This window comes from Bombus impatiens, unplaced genomic scaffold (assembly GCF_000188095.3).
Source record: "Bombus impatiens unplaced genomic scaffold, BIMP_2.2 scf_2859, whole genome shotgun sequence".
NCBI classification, from domain to species: domain Eukaryota; kingdom Metazoa; phylum Arthropoda; class Insecta; order Hymenoptera; family Apidae; genus Bombus; species Bombus impatiens.
This window is the reverse complement of record NT_179278.1, coordinates 355-15,638: the sequence shown is the minus strand read 5'-3', so window position 1 is coordinate 15,638 and position 15,284 is coordinate 355. Positions and strand designations below refer to the sequence as shown.

The following is a 15,284-nucleotide window of genomic DNA, read 5'->3' as shown; positions in this document are numbered from 1 at the left end:
ATAAATGATTAAGAGTAATAGATATGTTTTATATTTTTATTGCATAACTTTTATACTACATCCTTTTAAGTTTCTGTATGTATACTACACTATTTTTCCAGTTGTAGAAAAGATAAGTAAGGAAAAAACTCCTGTATTTTGAATAGAAATGTTAAAGTGGAAAACAAGGATTAACAATATTAAGAATTATTATTATGATAATTACATGCAAAAAATTAACATAAAAATAGAATATGTGTGTAACTCACAAATATTTCACTAGTCTGCTTTTAACTGACTTTCAAATAAAACTACTTTTTCACCAGGTTTAAATGCGGGCATACCAAGATACGGACAACTAGCACATCGAAATGCATCACCAAGATAGCACTGAAAAGTACATGTATATTACTATTTAGTCAAATTTTTTTAGAGGACCAATATGGAGATGTATAACAAATTACTTACATTTCCACATGAAGATTTTGCAGTTCCTTCAGGTGCAGTTTTCCCACTTAATTCTTCAGCTAATCCACAAGAACAATCTTTGCATGCTTTTCGTTTACCTGTTGTGCTACATACTAAAATTTGTATATGAATAGAAGTATTCAACTAAAATTTGTATATGAATAGAAGTACTTGACTAAAATTTGTATATGAATAAAGTGTTCAACTTACCTCTCAAATTAGTTATAGGTTTGACAATGTCACTTTCATCTAAAAGATCATCTTCATCAATTAATTCTTCATCAACAGCACTATCTAGTTTCCATACATTAGAAGATTTTTTTTCACCAAAATTAAGTGTTACACTAGAACCAATCTATATAAATATAATACAGGTGAAAATAAAGAGTATGTCTAATCAAAACTACATTGATTTATGAAAAACAGGAAAGTATCACTTACTTCAAACGAACGTTTTTCTGCTACTACTTCACAAATATTATCTGTACTATTATATATATTAAGCAGAAGATCTTTTAATTGTTTTGTATCTAAACTTTCTTGTACTTTTACTTTAAAACCAATTAATTTTAAGTTGGATACTCTTTCATCGTAAAGAGAATGTGCATTTTCTTTTTCTTGGAGTGACTCATAAATAATCAATGTTGCTCCAGGTTTCAACATTCGCAAAGATTCTTCTAAAAGCATTTTAAGATTCGGACATGATTGTTTAAAGATGGAGATAATTGCATCATAGGAAGAAGAATTAATACCTGAGAAGGAAAACATTGAATTTAGTGCGTAATGATGAAACACTTTTTATATATAAAATTGACTAAAAAGCACATACTGAAAATTTATTTTTTTTTTTAATGGTTTAGAATATATGAATACATATGTTTATGAATCTACTTTATACATACGACAGTACTTAATTACTTACATTTTTGCAGCTCTTTCGTTGATATAGTTGTCAGCTGTTCGGCATTGCTAAGATGTTTTTTAATTCCACTGATAAAGTCTATTATGTCATTATTGGAAATTTCGCTATCTAGGACCACCAGTACACTATGATTTTCTTTAAGAAAAGACATTTTTCACTAAACAAAGTAAACATAAAATATTGTTAAGAGTTTCAGAAGCTTATGAAATGCAATTTTCATGCAATCTGAAGTTCAACTGATTCCACAATCTAACAGAAGGTAGATGCGCAATTCTGTTGATAATGAATACCTGCGATACTAGCGCTACTTGTTATGAAACTAAGTAATTAATATATTTGAATACAGTAGGAATATATTTCTGGAAAAGACATATTAAAATTATATGTTTAATTGTGAAATAATACTACTAATAATAAAAATGACATTATCAATAAAAATAAAATTATTTTTCAAATGTGTTTAAAAATTTCTACAGAATGACTCAGCGTTGGTAAGCTTTGTTATCATTTATTACTTTCTGTTAAATAAAATTCATTTATTTGTTTGCTGCATATAAATAAAATATAATTAGATATATACGTATAAGCAAAGTAAAAATAAAAGCTCATATATCAGACGAAAATGTTATCAGTTGATTAACACATCTTTAGTAATACATATACAATACATGTATAATTAATACCATTGTAATATTGTGGTAATATTGTTATCATATTACTAATCTTCTAGAATTATCGTGTTATACTATATAAATTGTATATCTCCACAAAGATCAGAATTCTTCTGAAATTCTTAAAAAAATTGTGTAATCGTTTTTTCAAATCGAACACATACAATGATTCAAATAATCATCAAAGAATCTCCTACTTCGCTTATATAAAATACTTATATAAACTTTTATATAAATATTTGTATAAACTTTTCATCAATATCATAATGCAAACATTTTATTGTGCTTAATCCTGTACTATATTATATTAGTGTAGAAAAAAAAGTTTAATTAATTTAAGAAGCATTTTTCTCATACTTGATTAACTGTAGTTCAATTTGTAATTGCAAAAGAATGTAAAGGAATGTATACACAATAATGTCAATCCTAAGAGAGAAGCGGTTTGCTGAGGGATAAGATGTGGTAGGGACAAATTGCTTTATTCGTGTATTGTGACTTTCTAATAAAACGCAACCCACACATACGCAAGACATATCTTACTCAATGATAACCTACTGGCCAGTCGTTCACTGTTGTTTGAGCAGTTCTGTACGAGTTCCTCAACAAGCTAAAAGTTTTAATTCAAAAAAAAGGTAACTTTTCTATATTTATAATCATTACGTACATGTACACATATAATCATTTTTAATTTATTTCTATTTTATAAAATAATTTAACTATAGTATCTCAGCAATACTACTTTCTAAAATAATTTAATAATAGTGCCTTCCTTTGAATGCATATTTGCTGTATGTATCGTGCTGCGAACTTTTAATATGTTAAACTATACAAAATAGTAAGTACAATTTTGACGATTTTGATGAAAAATTTAATTTTGCCATAAATGTCAGTTTCTTTTTTATAACGTGAATGCAACAGGTGATAAAATTATCGTTCAAATAACAAAGAATTAAATGTAAAATTTACCTTAATATTACGTCTAGAATGTTGTTATTTGAAGAGCTTAAGGAAACAATTTGATATTGTAATTTAAGTTTTTTTCTATTATATCTAGATATCATTATTATTTTGTTATTACAAATTGCATATTGTTTTAATAAATATACTTTAATAAGTGTATATAGATTGATTTAAGATAATATAAATTCTTTTATAAATGTCTCACTTTACATGAATTCCTCTATCATAAACTTCAAGTCTTACTTAAGTGTTTTTCTTTTTATTATTTTCTATTGGAGGTCTATTGGAGGTCCATGGGAGGCATGTAGGTCAATCTTATCATAATTTCCTTAAGCAACATGTATTGCAAAAGTATTATGCGTTAAAAATAATAGTATAAATATTATTGTAGATGTATGTATTTGAAATAAATGTATTTGATAAAAAAAAATTTTGGAAATCAATATCTGACAATTTTTTGTGCAAAGAGAAATATATTTTTTGGTAACAAATATTACAAAAAAGTACAAGATATATGTTGTCAAAAGATAAATTTCTTATAAAAGACATTTTTATATCTCTTTCTGATAATGAAATGTACAAAGTATATTATTTTATCATCTCTCAACAACAATAATACATATGGCCCAATAATAATAAGATGGAGTCAGATTATATTGAACATATATAGAAATTTGTGTAGATTTTCATATTCTGGAAAAACAAGAAAACAAGAATACTTGATTTTTTTATCGTCAAGCATAGTTATAGAGGTATATAATAATATTACTATATTATACTAGTGAATAAATAATTTTGAGAATTTCTTTCACAGGTTTCATTGAGTTTTATAATAAGCAAAAATGGTTCAGGATGAGAAAACCATTGCTCAATCTGCACTTGTCACATCAAATAATGTAGGACATGATAGAGTTTCACATACTTTGGTGTTTTATGTGAATGGCAAGGAGGTATATACATATTTTATATATAGCATCTTAATAAGTATGCATGTGAGAGAAATGTGACAACTATATTTAGAGTACATTCTTATAATGATACAATCTTATATGGTATATTCTTATACAATATATCTTATTTTAAGAATATATATTTTCCTTCAACTAAATTATTAATATTAAAATTAGAAAGCTCCTTGATGAATGTTACACTTAAATAAACTGCTAAGAATGTATTTCTATGTACTCTAAAATCTATTCTATTCTTTTTATTCTACTTGTTTATGTATATTCTATCTATGTATTTATTTCAAGTTCACTTCTAAAATTGTTTACTTAAAATGAAATGAACAATTTTCTGCTGACTTAGAATTCTGGTATATAGTATATATACATATTGAATTTGATGAGTATAATTTTTATGTGATGCTATTAATTATTTATGATATAATTAATTAATTATATATATATAACTTTCTTGTATAGCTGAAAATTAAATTCTATTTCTTTGTATTCAATCTTTAAAATAAATATATAATATGTAATAAAATATGTATTGTGAAAAATATATATAAATATATAAAAAAATATATTTATAAAGATCACTATCTCTTGATTACTTTATATGTAACATTTATAACTGTGTAATGTTTTTGATCGTGACATTTTTCATTGAACTTCTTTTTAATCACAGCAATATTTGACGAAGTTTTAAAGAAATATAATTTCTACGCGCGTGCGCGCGATTTTTCATTTTACATTATAAATATTGATATTATAGGTGGTAGATGACAATGTCGATCCACAATGGACTTTACTATGGTATTTGAGAAATAAATGTATCCTTTCTGTATCTGAAAGATGATATTGGCGAAATAATGCAGAAATTGGAATTAGAGTTCATTAAAAATAAACTTGAAATAAATTAGTTTGTATATAAAATATATCGGGTAATAAATTTTAATAAAGACAGAAATTTATTTTCTTCTTTTGGCAATATTATATTGTTTTTAATGTTGCTTTAGACGCAGAATAGTTGATAGAAATTTGTATTTTATCCAATACAAGATTAAATATTTCTTGACTAAAAATGTTTGACACTATGAAGTTTTAAAATAAATATAAGATATTAAAAATTGACAAAAATGTTGCTAAAAGATAGTAAAAATAGCCGAACGATAATGTCGAATACTAAATATATAAAATACGGTGAGAAGTAGAAGTAGAAAGATGAAAAACATTTATAAAAGTATTAGAAATGTTGAGACGTAAATAAAAATACTTTTAAAGGAAAATTCTTAACTCAAATAATTTAGTAAACTTAACCGGCACGAAACTGGGTTGTGCAGAAGGTGGTTGTGGAGCATGCACTGTAATGATATCAAAATTGGACCGTGCAACAGGAATTATTACGTATCCTTTACAATATCTTTAAAATCATTTTCTTCAAAATATACATATATTAGATCATCACATAAATAATATCGCTTTTTTTTCTAACACTAAAGAACTATTAACTAAAACTAAAAAAAAAAATTAATATTTACATTTATCTTTGATCATTGATGTACTGACCGTGGCTTTCTATGATCCTTTTCCATTTTTCAACTAACTAATCTTAATTGCATTTTCAACAAGTTCTTCAGTTTTTGTATTAAGCAACTCATTCAGTGCTAATTTTATTTGCTCACTATTGTTGAATTTTTAACCAGTGAAAAGAATCAGTGAAGTATCTTTGACATTTTCTCATATATAGGACATGTTCATTGTACTATAGTACTTTAAATGTATTGCTTTTTTAAAATTCGTATAGCATACAATGCCGCAAATGGTCATCGCCGATGCTCATTTTATAACTTAAAGTAGAAGAATACCGACCTAATTGCCTTAATTTTCCAGAGGGTACTACTGGAATGAGACAGTCGAGAAAATACTCTTAAACTCTCAAGAAACAAAAGGCGAAACTTCTATAAACACATCAGCGAAGCATAATACACACAACATAATACGTAATTTATCCAGTAAAGTAATATAAGACACTTACTTATGGGATGACCTATTTTCCAGAATAGAATCGCAAATAATAAGTAACTGGATGATGATAGATCATTGAAAGTAATGATGCGCATACTGCTGCTGTTAAATTTCCAATTCCAAAATCATATTTTTATATCCATTCGAGACTTAAGTATTTCTTAATACAAAAATCAACGTGCCAAAGTATTCTGGTATCATGAATAAATATTCGAATGAAAAAAGAAACTTCTTCAAAATTAAAAAGTTATATATAATGATATATACATAAATAAAACCGAGGGATAATTTTTTCCTTGATCGCTTAATATTTAACAAACAGACATTTAGCAGTAAACGCGTGCTTGACTCCAGTTTGCGCTATGCATGGTCTAGCGGTTACCACTGTCGAAGGTATTGGAAGTGTTAAAACGAAACTTCATCCGGTTCAAGAGCGCATAGCGAAAGCACACGGGTCACAATGCGGTTTTTGCACACCTGGGATTGTGATGTCTATGTACGCATTGCTACGAAACACTCCTAAACCAACCATGAAGGATCTTGAAATTGCCTTTCAAGGTAAAATTATGATCATTTATGCAACGTTGCTGCATACGAAATGTAGTAATTTCAAGTTTCGAAAATAAGATAAATGAAGTAGAATGTATATAGGAATATTGCCTTCAAAATAGTCCCTTCGAAATTGTATACACGCATTTTATAATACCATTGGTATTCGTATTTCGATATCTATCTCAACCCTTTGGCTTGTAATGTTATCGGCAAGTTATAGGTAATTTAAATCTCATAACATTAAAATATCACAAGCAATTTGTATCCAATAATCCCCAGTCTTGAAATTTGGTGTCAAAGACAAAGTTAAAATTGGACTTTGTTTGATTCAAGTAAATACCATCGACAAACTTGCCATCGATTTATTTTGTCCTTAATTCATCTCACGAGTGTGCCTCAATTAATCGAATATGTGTTCTATTTATAACTCCTTTTATTCGTGAGAATAAAAAGAAGTTATAGCGAGACAAATCAAACCAATAGAGAGATACTACATGTTTACAGTTTTGCTACTTTATTAACGTTATTCTTGAAATTTTATTAATACATCTCGTATGTTGTTGGACAGTTAAATAAAAATTAGTTATATTACTTATATTATGATTCAAAACTACACTTCTTTTTCTTTTCTTTTCTTTTCTTTTCTTTTCTTTTCTTTTCTTTTCTTTTCTTTTCTTTTCTTTTCTCTTGCTTTCTTGATATTCTGTTATGTGTTTTCTAATTGTATGTATAAAATCTGAGCATTTGAGAAAACTTAAGAATGATTTTAAGAATGGATAATTAACAGACAAGATCTGTGACATCCTCTGATTTAATTGTTATATTTGGTAATAGTTAGAAAGCTGCTGATATTAAATCTTTTTCGAATATTTTAATGCTTTACTTTTTTGTTCAATTCGTGTGTATATCAGTAACAATAACATGTTGTTTCTTTTTTTCCTTTTCCAGAGAAAATACTTCTTATTGATTAACTTTTATACAGTCTTCTATATTGCCACTTGTCTTTTTACGAAATTAATTTATCATTTAATTTTTCCTTAATATTGTGCTGTTATTTTGCAGAGCTGTTAAATTTATTATCTGCAGTGTGTTGAACGATCGAAGACTCGAAGAATTCGTGACTGAAGTTGAAAAAAAATTTCGTAGAGGCAAAAATAAAATTGGCAAGAACTAGGTAAAATAAACCGCGTCAAGTTTTATATAATAGTAATTGAATTTATATACTTTTGAAAGAAGAAATTAATGAACATGAAAAATAATTGTTGCAGACAACATGTTCTTTTATTTAAATGGTACTTACAGAAGTGAACAATATTCTGAAGAAGAAAGCACCTGGAAAATTTTGTGGATGGACTATGTCTTGTTCATTTTATATAATCGTCTCATATTGATGATCATTTAATATCAGCTTTCTAACATAGCAATATATAAATATAAATATTGTATAATAAATATAAATAGTAATAATATAAATATTAGTTTTATGATTTCGTAATTTACAATTAGAAGTATCAATTTTTACTTTTTTGCAAAAGATATGTCCCTCAATATCTAAAAATTCATATAAATCAAATATCATTACAATACATTACTTGGTGCCAAAGCTATACTATGTATATAATATGACGATTCCTAGGTTCACATTTTTGCGACAAAGTAGCGCCGAATTGGTAGGTAACGTCCTAAATAGCTCCGAGTGCAAAGGACTAATTATAATTTTAAAGAAGATTCTCAGATTTATTTCATATTTCTGTACATAAAATTATTATATGTATTTTACTGATTTATTTAAATTTTTTGCTTTATTATTCATATCATTATTATTTTATCATTTTTAATTGACAGTGTGTTTGTAGGAAATTTATGCAGATGTACTGGGTATCGCCCTATCATAGAGGCTTATAGAACCTTTACAGAAGAATGGGAAACAATGCAATTAATGTCAAAAAGTAATGAAAAATCTTTAACAAATGGAGAATGTCCTATGGGAGAAAATTGTTGTAAAAAGATACCAATAGCAGAACCTACAGAAGTTTTTGATACGAAAGAATTTTGTCTGTACGATCCTTCTCAAGAAATTATATTTCCACCCAAGTTACACGTAAATTATTTATTCAATATTAATATCTTTTAAATTAATCAGTTTGAACATCCAATGTATGACTAATATCTCTTTTTCGTTTCAATAAATTAAATAAACTTTTTCTAGATTTCTAAGCATCTAGATGAGGAATACTTAATAATAAAAGGAAAAGATGTCACATGGTACAGACCAAAAACTCTTACTGAGTTATTGCAATTAAAAAATCAATATCCAAATGCAAAAATTGTTGTAGGAAACACAGAGATAGGTAAAATTTACTTACTTATTTAAAAGATTATTTAAATTTGTATATCTTTTTAATATAGTTGGAAAAATAAGCTGAGTGAGAATACTAAACTAATTGTACATACTTTCAGGGGTTGAAGTTAAATTCAAGTACTTATCCTATCCAGTTCTTATACAGCCTACTTTAATTAAAGAAATGCATGTTATAGAAGAATATCCAAAATTACTGAATGTAGGTGCTAGTGTCACACTTGTTGAGATGGAGAAAGCCTTACGAAACCAAATTGCCATAAAACCTGGTAGATGCTCCTACATTATATTTTAAATTTTGTACTGTAAGATATTTAGAGTAATAACTTTGTGGATATATTATAGATTATGTTTTATTATTACTACAGAATACCAAACAAGAATTTTTACTGAAATAATTAATATGCTTCATTGGTTTGCTGGGAAACAAATCAGAAATGTTGCTGTAAGTAATTTGTCTATTATAATTTTTATATATACATTCTATTAGTCTATCTATTGATCTACTATAATATTTTTATTCTTCGAAATGATTTATAAATTTTTTGCTGTGAAATGTAACTTTTGAGCTAAGAAGCTTTTTTATTTTTCTATAGGCTGTTGGTGGAAATATAATGACAGGAAGTCCCATATCAGATCTAAATCCAATTTTTATGGCAGCTGGAATAAAACTGAATGTTTCGAGTATGAAGAATGGAGTCAGGCTTATTCCAATGGATCATACTTTTTTTAAGGGCTATAGACAAAATGTTGTTTCACCAGAAGAGATTTTACTTTCAATTCAAATACCGTTTTCTGAAAAAGTACATAAAATTTTGAAGATAACAAAACAATATTATATTATTTATTAATAAATAGTTTACAGTACTATATTTTCCTATTTCATAGAATCAATATTTTGTTGCCTATAAACAAGCAAGAAGGCGAGATGATGACATTGCTATCGTTAATATGGCATTAAATATATTCTTTGAACCAGAAAGTGACATTGTTAGTCAAGCACATCTGGCTTTTGGTGGAATGGCTCCAACAACAGTTTTAGCTAGAAACACTTGCAACATTATGGTTGGAAGGTATTTTGTAAAATTATGCAATATTTATTTTTTAACCATATCTCTTATAAAGAAAATATTAATGTAGAATTGTTTTAGAAAATGGAACACAGATCTTCTAGAAACTGTTTACGATTCATTATTAAACGAACTAGTTTTACCAGATAATGTTCCAGGTGGAATGGTCAAGTATCGTAAATCTTTAACTTTAAGGTATACATATATATATTTATACTTCAATAATTTTTTCTTCAAGTCCTTGAAAGAGACGTTATTTGTATATAACACATTTGACTTTTACAGCCTATTCTTTAAAGGATTTTTACACATAGCTAAAAAGCTCCAAGTATGTTTGCCAAAAGAAATTGAAAGTGCTGCGGAAGGATTCCATACTAAAGAACCAAGGAGTTCACAATATTATCAAGTGGTACCTGTTACTTAGTCTAATTTGACACACTGTTTTATACAATTTTTCTTGAAAGTATATAATTTTGTATATTAATATTTTGTGTATTTTGTGATAGGTTCCAAAGGATCAGGAGGTAAATGATTTCGTTGGGAGAACAGTTGTTCATGCCAGTGCATTTAAACAAGCAACAGGAGAAGCGATATATTGCGATGATATGCCAAAATTCTCTGACGAGCTTTATTTAGCTGTAGTTTTATCTACCAGAGCTCATGCAAAAATTTTGAAAATCGATGCAACTAAAGCATTGTCGTTAGAAGGAGTAATTGCCTTTTATAGTGGGAAAGATTTACCCGAAAAGCAACGATTTTATGGTCCTATAGTTCAGGATGAACAAGTGTTTATTTCGGACAAAGTAAGAATTTCTGGAATGTTTAGAAAAAAAAGTCAATCTTTTATTCAGAGAAGATATATTTATATAGAAAGAGTTTTGCATAACATATGATTTAATATAATTGAATTACAATTAATCTCAGAATAGTAAAAAGTGAATATGTTCCTTAAGGTGACAAGTCACGGTCAAGTAATTGGAGCAGTCATAGCTGTTAATCAAGCTATTGCACAAAAGGCTGCCAGAATGGTTGAAGTCGAGTATGAGGATTTACAACCAGTGATCATTTCTATAGAGGTATAATAAAAGTACATAGCCAGAATATATAACTTTAAATTTTGAATTAATTTTTTATCTTAAAGAATAAGTTTTGATGTTTTAAAGAAGTAATCTTAAATAATTGTAGGACGCTATTAAACATCGTTCCTTTTTCGAGCAAACACCAAAACGTATAAAAAAGGGAGATGTAGAAAAGGCTTTCGCCGAATCGAAACATATTCTCGAAGGGGAAGTTCGAATAGGAGGGCAAGAGCATTTTTACCTGGAGACAAACGCAACTTTGGTAATTCCCAAGGAAGAAGACGAATTAGAAGTATATTGTTCAACACAACATCCTTCAGAGATTCAGAAATACATTTCAGAAATTTTAAATATTCAAGCTAATAAGGTTGTGGTTAAAGTGAAAAGATTAGGTGGTGGTTTTGGAGGAAAAGAGTCTCGCCCTGCGATACTTGCTTTACCAGTTGTTTTTGCTGCATACAAGTAATTATATTTGCACGCAATAAAGTAATAAAACACAAAATGTGGCAAAACGAAGTTATCTTTAAATTGGATTAACAGAAGGATTTGCATTACAGATTAAGAAAACCAGTACGCTGTATGTTTGATAGAGACGAAGATATTATGATAACTGGTGGAAGACATCCATTTTTATTAAAATATAAAGTTGGATTTGACGATATTGGTGCGATTAAAGGAGCGCAAGTTTATATTTACAACAACGCGGGTTACTCCCGCGATCTTTCTTCGTCAGTATGTTAATATGTATATTAATAGTTCCAGAATATTTTATTTATAAAATGTTAGATTGTATTCATATATATATATCTATTTGTTAGATTGTAGAACGTGCTATGTTCCATTTTGAAAATTCGTATAAAATACCAGCAGCTGATGTGTATGGTTTTATGTGTAAAACTAATATACCGTCAAATACAGCGTTCCGTGGTTTTGGAGGTCCACAAGGAATGTTTTTAGCCGAAACAATGATCAGACATATTGCAGAATATTTAACTAAAGATCCTGCTGAGGTATGATCACAATTTAATACTATATATAAAAGCATACAATTTTGAATCACTAAATAAATAATCTTAACAGGTTGCAGAGTTAAATTTATACAAGGAAGGAGATACCACTCATTATAATCAAAAGCTTATTAATTGTACATTGCAACGTTGCTGGGAAGAGTGTCTTTTATCTTCAAATTACAATGAACGGCTTGTACAAGTCCAAAAGTATAACAGGTATGTATTTCTAAATACTGTTTTAGTAAAATACTTTTTCTATGTTTCATTTTTATTTTACATTTCTCATTTAATTTATTTCCATTATTTTTTTCTTTTTTATATTCTATAACTTTCTTAAAAAATGCTATAGTTTTATTTATTGTACAATCATGATTGTACTTTGAAGTTTCAATGATACAAAGTATTGACTCTAATAAATACTATTCCAATAGAGAAAATAGGTACAAGAAAAAGGGATTGACAATAGTTCCAACCAAATTTGGTATTTCTTTCACTGCACTGTTTTTAAATCAAGCAGGGGCACTTGTACATGTTTATACAGATGGATCTGTATTAATTAGTCATGGTGGTGTTGAAATGGGACAAGGTTTACATACAAAAATGATACAAGTAAATTTTATTTATTTTTCTATTTTGATTTCACTTAAATTATCATTCTCATTTGTTATATACTCTTCACAAATTTAGTAGTTTTTAGTCATTTTATATTTAAAAATTTTATTCATATTTTTATTCATATTATTACTGACATTACAAGTAATGTGTATCATAATATATTATATGATATTTATTTTCAAGACACTACATATTATAGCTTCTCCATTTTCTATTTAATATTTAGGTAGCAAGCAGATCACTGAAATTGAAACCAGATAAAATACATATAATGGAAACTGCTACCGATAAAGTACCAAATACATCTGCTACAGCAGCTAGTGCTGCTTCAGATTTGAATGGTATGGCTATTATGGTAAGTAAAAATGATTTGTTTCCTTTCAATTTACTTCCAACGTTTTTTGTTTATTTCTTCTATTCTTTTACTCTTATTTAAAACTTTGATATTATGATAATCTATTACTCATTACTTATAATCTATATACATATTTGCTTTTTATTGCTTTTTCTCACTTAAATTTCGATCTTTGCAATACAAGTAATATAATATACTTGCAATTAAACAATGATTTTAAACGTTGTAAAAAAATTTCAGTATGCTTGTAATGAAATTATGAAACGACTAAAACCAGTGATAGATAAGAACCCAAATGGAACATGGGAAGAGTGGATAAAAACAGCTTATTTTGAAAGAATTAGCCTTTCCGCTACCGGTTTTTATAAGACTCCTGATATAGGATACTCATTCGAAACTAACACAGGAAACCCATTTAATTATTTTACATATGGTGTTGCGTGTTCTGAAGTAGAAATTGATTGCCTGACTGGAGACCATCAGGTAAATATATTTCAAGATACTTATAGATATCAAAAGGGAATTGTACATGTTAAAATGTACTTCAATATAACTACAAATTACTAATATCTAAATATTGATATTTGTATATAGGTATTGCAAACTGATATTGTAATGGATTTAGGAGAAAGCATAAATCCTGCAATTGACATAGGACAAATCGAAGGAGCTTTTGCTCAAGGATATGGTCTTCTTACGCTAGAAGAAATGGTATTTCTCAGAACTGGAGTCCTTGCTACTAGAGGTCCAGGTGCATATAAGCTACCTGGCTTTACAGATATTCCCGAAATATTTAATGTATCCTTATTGAAAGGTGCCTCAAATCCTCGTGCTGTTTACTCATCCAAGGTAATATATTCTTAAGAGAAACCAAGAATTTGATTTATATTTATCATTCCTCATTTTTTATTGTTATTGTTACTGTTAAGAATGACAAGGTATTGGTCATTTTTCGAATTTCCCAAATTGTTGGCAATATCCCAGCCGTTTAGCAGGTTTAGCTTGTCTTATTTCTTTTTCTATTCTGTTATTCATCTTCAGTCGCCTACCGTGGTCGGCAATTTCTGCTGTGGTCAACAACAGCGCTCCATTAACGGTATTTTCATCGTCTGCCCATCAAGGATTCGACGAAAATTATTTTTTCAAGTTGAACTTCAATATCATTCTCGATGAAGATGATTTGGACCGCTGCGTGTTTAGAATTCCAAATCCACTATGTTCGCAGAGTGATCAATTCAATTTCTGGATATTCGAGTCGAGTATTGTTATCCATAAACTAAACGAATTCCTTCGCCGCGTTTGGCACTGAACTTTGCAACTTATTATTTCACTTAATCGCGATAATGGGTACACACGCTCATATCCGCATTCGCATTTGTAGTTAAGGTTTCTTGTAAAGTAATGTAGGTTCAATTTCAAAACAAGTATTGAGAATCAAACTGTGTTCCTGTGAGTTTGTGTTCATAGTGTCATTCGTTTCTTATTATTTGATCGTTCCTAATCCTTATAGATTTCTAAACAATTACTGTTATTTTAGGCTGTAGGAGAACCACCACTATTTTTAGCATCTTCCGTGTTCTTTGCAATAAGAGAAGCTATTAAATCTGCTCGTCAGGAATATGGTCTCAAAAATTACTTCCAATTAGATGCACCTGCAACTGCTGCCCGTATCCGACTAGCATGTGTTGATGAACTTACTTCAAAGGTGAATTGCATATTTTGTATAAAAATATTTGATATAAACTCATTGAGAATTTTGTACTTATAGTTGTTTAATTTATACGGGAAAAACAATAATTAATATTTATATATTTTATGTTACAGATTGCAGAACCAGATGTACAACGTCAGTGGAATATTGTTCCATAGAAATATTTTGATGAACTAGACTAACTAGAGAATAAATACTACCAATTCTGTTACTGAATTTTATTACATTGTAAATGTAGAATAAGTAATAGTTTTAAAAGACTTGTTACACATAGAATGTACTAATTTTATTAATGTTAATAAAATTAATGAAATTACGTTTTTTTGGCAATTTTTTACTTTACTAAAAGCACGTAAAAAACAAAACTAAAATCACGATTGCAGCCATTAGCTCGTATTACTTATTATACAATTCGTAATTGTATCACATATAACAATGCAATTAGTAATGATATATCAAACAATACGATCGCCCAGGTCTTACCACGAGGAGGTGCTGCGAACGGAGACCCACGCTAACGCTGTCCAAAGGTGTCTAACGATTCTGGACCGACGGTATCCC

The 15,284-nt window shown here is 28.2% G+C and overlaps 2 protein-coding genes across 6 annotated transcripts; one reads left to right on the top strand and one right to left on the bottom strand.

The window, feature by feature from the left end:
- Positions 1-22: 22 nt before the first annotated feature.
- On the bottom strand, positions 23-1,687 carry LOC100745319 (anamorsin homolog). The gene is made up of 5 exons (XM_003494597.3): positions 1,370-1,687; positions 889-1,199; positions 658-802; positions 448-560; positions 23-369 (listed from the first exon to the last, which is right to left on the bottom strand). Exons 1-5 carry the CDS (start codon positions 1,518-1,520, stop codon positions 259-261), a joined length of 831 nt encoding a protein of 276 aa, XP_003494645.1. The 5' UTR covers positions 1,521-1,687; the 3' UTR covers positions 23-258.
- Positions 1,688-2,536: 849 nt separating this feature from the next.
- Positions 2,537-15,053, top strand: LOC100745073 (xanthine dehydrogenase). 5 transcript variants are annotated; one of them, XM_024372067.2, is made up of 25 exons: positions 2,537-2,673; positions 3,803-3,950; positions 4,720-4,777; positions 5,255-5,351; positions 6,295-6,530; positions 8,381-8,625; positions 8,734-8,875; positions 8,985-9,152; positions 9,252-9,328; positions 9,480-9,686; positions 9,772-9,956; positions 10,035-10,148; positions 10,239-10,362; positions 10,460-10,756; positions 10,907-11,029; positions 11,139-11,494; positions 11,590-11,764; positions 11,851-12,042; positions 12,113-12,258; positions 12,474-12,651; positions 12,884-13,012; positions 13,253-13,495; positions 13,607-13,861; positions 14,550-14,717; positions 14,837-15,053. In XM_024372067.2, the coding sequence occupies exons 2-25, from the start codon at positions 3,843-3,845 to the stop codon at positions 14,879-14,881; spliced, it is 4,068 nt and encodes a 1,355-aa protein (XP_024227835.1). In that variant the 5' UTR covers positions 2,537-2,673; positions 3,803-3,842; the 3' UTR covers positions 14,882-15,053. The 5 variants fall into 5 exon arrangements, with proteins under 5 accessions (XP_024227835.1, XP_033180354.1, XP_024227836.1 ...); XM_033324463.1 differs by having other exon boundaries at positions 2,558-2,672; positions 3,815-3,950; XM_024372068.2 differs by lacking the exons at positions 2,537-2,673; positions 3,803-3,950; positions 4,720-4,777; positions 5,255-5,351 and adding an exon at positions 5,677-6,158.
- Positions 15,054-15,284: the final 231 nt, after the last annotated feature.

Excerpts from the sequence above, each read along its gene's own strand:
- LOC100745073 (XM_024372067.2), top strand. The coding sequence starts at position 3,843 with ATGGTTCAGGATGAGAAAACCATTGCTCAATCTGCACTTGTCACATCA. Across the intron at positions 8,876-8,984 it reads TGTAGGAAACACAGAGATAG|GGGTTGAAGTTAAATTCAAG; the intron begins GTAAAATTTACT and ends ACATACTTTCAG. Across the intron at positions 12,259-12,473 it reads CAAGTCCAAAAGTATAACAG|AGAAAATAGGTACAAGAAAA; the intron begins GTATGTATTTCT and ends CTATTCCAATAG.
- LOC100745319 (XM_003494597.3), bottom strand. The coding sequence starts at position 1,520 with ATGTCTTTTCTTAAAGAAAATCATAGTGTACTGGTGGTCCTAGATAGC. Across the intron at positions 1,200-1,369 it reads AACGAAAGAGCTGCAAAAAT|GTATTAATTCTTCTTCCTAT; the intron begins GTAAGTAATTAA and ends TTTCCTTCTCAG. Across the intron at positions 561-657 it reads ACCTATAACTAATTTGAGAG|TATGTAGCACAACAGGTAAA; the intron begins GTAAGTTGAACA and ends TACAAATTTTAG.